The 5554-nt window shown below is 36.9% G+C and overlaps 1 protein-coding gene across 3 annotated transcripts; it reads left to right on the top strand.

The window, feature by feature from the left end:
* Positions 1 to 533: 533 nt before the first annotated feature.
* LOC104105368 (protein CNGC15b) lies at positions 534 to 5111 on the top strand. 3 transcript variants are annotated; one of them, XM_018773871.3, is made up of 8 exons: positions 534 to 673; positions 1518 to 1624; positions 1982 to 2534; positions 2624 to 2836; positions 3045 to 3337; positions 3420 to 3531; positions 3654 to 3890; positions 4136 to 5111. In XM_018773871.3, exons 2-8 carry the CDS (start codon positions 1596 to 1598, stop codon positions 4829 to 4831), a joined length of 2133 nt encoding a protein of 710 aa, XP_018629387.1. In that variant the 5' UTR covers positions 534 to 673; positions 1518 to 1595; the 3' UTR covers positions 4832 to 5111. The 3 variants fall into 3 exon arrangements, with proteins under 3 accessions (XP_018629387.1, XP_009611941.1, XP_070044196.1); XM_009613646.4 differs by having other exon boundaries at positions 535 to 673; positions 1545 to 1624; XM_070188095.1 differs by lacking the exon at positions 534 to 673 and having other exon boundaries at positions 1430 to 1624.
* The last annotated feature ends 443 nt before the right edge of the window (positions 5112 to 5554 follow it).

Below are 5554 nucleotides of genomic sequence, written 5' to 3'. Positions count from 1 at the left end.
ATAAATTTCAAATCCGGGCTCCACTTCCTATACATTTAAGGAATTTTTACACAAATAACCGGCCATATTAATTGTTTACTTTTTCTAACAATATACATAGATTATAAATTAATTATATATAATTATACATATATAATATATAAATTATGTATATATTATATATTCACCGATTATTTTTAATTTAAGTGGTAGGATGATCGGCTATTTGGGTTAATTCATGCATTTTAATTCATACGTATATAACAAGAGAAATAATAAGATATGGTTAACATCATATTTTTCTTTTTAAAAAAAGAAAGGAATAAAAAATGAGTATATAAATTCCATTTTTGTAACTGAAACTCTGCCGCTCCTGTATTTCTGCAACTGGGGTGGCAGCAAATAGCAAGAGGAGAGACTAAAGATAGATATTGTCTTCTTTTCCCTCCCAAATATAGCAATATCCATAATTTCAGTTCGTCCCTTTTTCTCTTTCTTCTTAATTTATCAAAAAGTTTGTTTCTTTTCCTTTTCTGGGCTTTGCTTACTGTGTCGGGTTTCTGATTTTTCTCTGAGAATATTAAAGAAAACAAATAGAAATCAGCAAAGTGAAGAGAAAGCTACTAAAGGGTATTTAAAAAGATTTGATTTTGAGCTTCAAATCGATACTGCATTTTGCTCCTCAAATTTGATGGTTAGTTGCTTTCTTTCCCATGGTATCAATGGGTGCTAGTAGTAGTTATTTTCATCAGTATTTTTTTTCTTCTACTGTGTAATTTTGATTTATAAGGGTGGGCGGAGATGGACTTAAATGGAGCGACATGGAAAATGAGTATAGCCGATCCTAACTTGTTCGAGATTGAGGCTCAGTTGTTGTTATTGTTATTGTTGTTGTAAGGGTCTGATTATTATTTTGCTTTAATTCTTTGTTCTGAAAGGGAGCCTTGGCGTAACCGGTAAAGTTAGCAGTCATGGTTCGAGCTGTGAAAATAGCTTCTACCATAAATGTAGGGTAAGACTGCGTACAATACAATCTTTTGGTCTCTCCGGACCGCGCATAGCGGGAGCTGGGCTACCCTTTTTAATTCTTTGTTCTTTTTTGAGCTCTGTTTGTTCAACTTAAATTTACTTGTTTGATTTATAAGGGTCTGATTTATTATTATTATTTTTTTAATGTTGGGGCATGGCTTAATTGGAAATTTGATGCACTTAGGGCTGTGGCTGGTTTCAAGTGTTGACTGTTTCTTCCACCATTGGACTGAGAAATCAAAGATTTTATTTTTCTGAAGGGTTCGGAATTTGATTGACTAAATAAAAAAATATAGTGAGATTTGAAGACCCGGTCACAAGTTTGACTTGAACTTTAAGTTTAAACTTGAGAAAATAGAGTCTTAACTACTTTATTTGTAATTTTGTATTCAACTTTTCAGTTCTTCACATGATTTCTACTGAAAGAAAGAACAGCTAGTTCTCTTTATTTTGGTGGCTTATAATTCATTAGGAGTCATTTTCTTGTTATTCATCCGTGAAAATCACAGGCCTTCTCTTTTTGTTATGTTCCACAGATGAAAATCTATAATTGAAGCTCTGAGGAGGTTATTTTTTTGGTCAGTATCATGGCTTATGGTAATTCCAGATCCGTAAGGTCAGTCCACTTTGACTTCTTGCATTATGTTATTTAGTATATGAATTTTTCTTGTGTTTGTTCCTTCATTTATAAGGGGAACCTTGGCATAACTGGTAAAGTTGCCGCCATGTGACCAGGAGGTCATGGGTTCGAGCCGTGGAAACAACCTCTTGCAGAAATGCAGGTAAGGCTGCGTACAATAGACCCTTGTGGTCCGGCCCTTCCCTGAATCCCGTGCATAGCGGGAGCTTAGTGCACCAGGCTGTCCTTTTTGTTTGTTCTTTCATTTGCTAGCTAACATGTTCATTTTGTAGACAATATTAGGTGGGGTGATATTGTAATCAAATATGTTATAAAGTAATCTTTGAATTTCAGATTTCAAGATGATCTTGAATCAACAAAGTTTGCAACAATAAATGGAGATAATTTGATTAAAGTGAAGTACAAGATTGATGGATCGCAATTACCAGAGCTGGCTAATAGAAAGAATGAAAAAGAGGATATAAGGACCGGAAAATCCCTGAAGGCTAAAGTATTATCGCGGGTATTCTCAGAAGACTATGAAAGAGTGAAGAAAAAGATACTGGATCCTCGTGGACCAACAATTCGTAGATGGAACAAGATTTTCTTGGTAGCTTGTTTAGTCGCTTTATTCGTGGACCCTCTATTCTTTTACTTGCCAGTGGTCCAAGATAAAGTCTGCATTGATATAGGAACTAATCTGGAAGTTGTCCTTACAGTTATTAGATCAATAGCTGATGTCTTTTATATGATTCAGATATATGTTCGGTTTAGAACTGCTTATGTTGCTCCATCTTCTCGAGTATTTGGGAGAGGAGAGCTTGTTATAGATTCTTCAAAAATAGGTCACAGATACTTTAAAAAAGGTTTCTGGATCGATATCATTGCTGCCCTGCCTTTACCACAGGTCTGTCAACTGGAAATTTGGGTAATTATCGTCCATCGTGGAATAAAGTTGAAAATACTAATGAATTTATTAATGTCCATGTTTTTCAGGTATTAATATGGGCCATTATCCCTAATTTAAGTGGCTCAACAATGGCCAACACGAAGAATGTCCTTAGATTCATTATCATTTTTCAGTACCTTCCCAGACTTTATCTCATATTTCCACTGTCGTCACAAATAGTAAAAACTACCGGTGTTGTTACTGAAACAGCATGGGCAGGAGCTGCTTACAACTTGATGCTTTACATGTTAGCCAGCCATGTAAGTGGTTTCAGAGCTTTCTCTTTGATTGATGCTTGCTTCATATTATTGCAAATTACTAATACTATACTTCAGATAAAAACGATATAAATATATAACAGGCAGTTCCTGTTCTTGTTTTTCGTTACCATAGTGCTAAAATGAGAGCACAGTAATATTAGTAGTAGTTTTTAGTATATAAGTCGTTAAATTTTTGTTGCGAGTATAGGTAGGAGGAGCTTGTTGGTACCTTCTATCGATTGAGAGGCAAGAAGCTTGCTGGAGACACACCTGCAGTTTTGAGGAGCGATCTTGTGATTTTGGATATTTTGACTGCCGGAGGGTTAAGGATCCACAAAGAAATGCATGGTTCCAGTCCAGCAATATTACAAAGCAATGTAATCCTAATACTAGTGATTATCCTTTTGGTATTTACAGTGATTCAGTGACAGCTAATGTGACAACTGCTCCATTTTTCAACAAATACTTCTACTGCCTGTGGTGGGGCTTAAAGAATCTAAGGTAAGGCACTTCAAACGCATTGTTATAATAACTTTTTAGATATATAAATCTTGAGTTCATTTTTATGTTGTTTGATATGCAGTTCTCTAGGGCAAAATCTTGCAACAAGCACTTACGTTGGAGAAATAGGTTTTGCCATCATAATTGCGACCCTCGGCCTAGTTCTGTTTGCATTGCTGATTGGAAATATGCAAGTAAGATTGCTCATGTACACCTTACTGCATTTTAGATTTGAGATAGTCTTCAATTCCTATGGGCTGTAACATGACTTGTGTCTGTTTGTTGGTAATATATACTCACTGACTTCTATTGTCAGACTTATCTCCAATCAACAACTGTAAGATTAGAGGAATGGAGAATCAGGAGAACTGATACAGAACAATGGATGCATCATAGGCAGTTACCTCAAGAACTAAGACAGTCTGTACGGAAGTATGATCAATACAAATGGGTGGCTACAAGAGGAGTGGACGAGGAAGCTCTTCTCAAAGGACTTCCTTTAGATCTCCGTAGAGATATCAAGCGCCACTTGTGCTATGATTTAGTTCGAAGGGTGAGTGTTGCAGTTAGTTGTTACTCTTCTTGTTTAATCGGAGGTCTAATAGAAGTAATCTCCTATTCGTATACGTGAAAGTTAAAAGAACTCGCTCTTGGAATACTTGAAGCAATAGAAGATATATTTGGGGAAACTTAATATAATTCATGCTGATGCACTAGAAAGTAGCACGAAAAAGAAATGAATATGCAAATGTTAGTAGTAGTATACCTGTCTGACTTATCCATTGCTGAATGTGATAGGTGCCTCTGTTTGATCAAATGGATGAAAGGATGCTGGACGCAATATGTGAGAGGCTAAAACCTGCTTTATGCACACAAGGCACTTGTCTTGTGCGCGAGGGTGATCCTGTCAACGAAATGCTCTTCATAATTCGAGGGAATCTTGATTCTCACACAACCAATGGTGGTCGTACTGGTTTCTTCAATTCTTGTCGTATTGGTCCAGGTGACTTCTGTGGTGAGGAACTGCTGACATGGGCACTCGATCCACGTCCAGGTGTGATTCTCCCATCATCCACTAGGACAGTAAAAGCAGTTTCTGAAGTAGAGTCATTCGCGCTTGTAGCGGAGGACTTAAAGTTTGTTGCATCACAGTTCCGGAGGCTACATAGCAAACAATTAAGGCACAAATTCAGGTTCTACTCACACCAATGGCGTACTTGGGCTGCATGCTTCGTTCAAGCAGCATGGCGTAGATATAAAAAGCGAAAGAGTGCAGCCGAGCTTAGAGCTCTAGAGAACATAATGAATGAAACAGAATCAGTGAGTGGACAGTTGGATAAAAATGCATCAGCACCAGGATCAGGCTTTTCAGTCTATGCAGCAAAATTGGCAGCAAGTAGAAGGGGTCACCACAAGCGCTCTAGTTCGGATTCCACTGCAGTTAGCTCATTGCAGAAACCTGCAGAACCTGATTTCTCAGTTGAAGAAGAGTGACTTAAAAGAACAAAATACTATACTAGTATACAAGTCAGATAACAAGTATAGAAATGTAATAGGTGCTGCTTTATATGTACATTGGCTTTTATATTCTTTGTTAAAACTTTATATAAAGCAGAAACTCTTTAACTAATGCTGTGAACATTGTAAGAGACTTGGGGCAAAGCCACATTGTCCTAAGGGGGGTCAATTGACCATCCTTTGTCGAAAAATTATAAGTACAATAATAAGTTTTAGAGGTATATAATATATATATTGAACACCATTTGTCCGAGAATTTTTTTCACTTCTTTCAAGTTCGAACACTCTTAGAGAAATTTCTGGCTTCGCTGTAGAATCGCACTATGTTAAAGAAAGTCTTATTTTTGCATAATGCACCTCTATGAGCAATAATTGTATATTTTCAAGGGCTTCTTTGATCGGGAAATGCACGCACTTCTTTTGTTGTCATTAAGGTCCCTTCCCCCTGAGTTCAAGATGTCCCTTCCGCTTCTCTTTCACTACTTCCCTCATTGGGATTGGTCAAGCTCCTTCACTTATTGCTCGATCCGATCCGGAACCTATTGGGATAGCACCTTTTCCTCCTATTTAGTAGGTCGTCTTAGTTTGTCCTCCAGAAAGTGATAAGCTTCTTTCCTAATGTTCGAATAAGGAGATCTCTCTAGAATTTGAGAAAGATTTTGCTCTTCAAGTAGCAAATTTAGGTTATGAAATGTCTCA

Source organism: Nicotiana tomentosiformis, chromosome 11 (assembly GCF_000390325.3).
Source record: "Nicotiana tomentosiformis chromosome 11, ASM39032v3, whole genome shotgun sequence".
Lineage (NCBI taxonomy): Eukaryota > Viridiplantae > Streptophyta > Magnoliopsida > Solanales > Solanaceae > Nicotiana > Nicotiana tomentosiformis.
The sequence above is the reverse complement of the archived record's forward strand: the minus strand, read 5'-3'. Positions and strand labels throughout refer to the sequence as shown.

Bases quoted from the DNA above. Each gene is read 5' to 3' on its own strand.
- LOC104105368 (XM_018773871.3), top strand. From the start codon at position 1,596: ATGGCTTATGGTAATTCCAGATCCGTAAG. The intron at 2,837-3,044 runs GTAAGTGGTTTC...TTGCGAGTATAG, and splicing joins TTTACATGTTAGCCAGCCAT to GTAGGAGGAGCTTGTTGGTA. The intron at 3,532-3,653 runs GTAAGATTGCTC...TTCTATTGTCAG, and splicing joins TGCTGATTGGAAATATGCAA to ACTTATCTCCAATCAACAAC.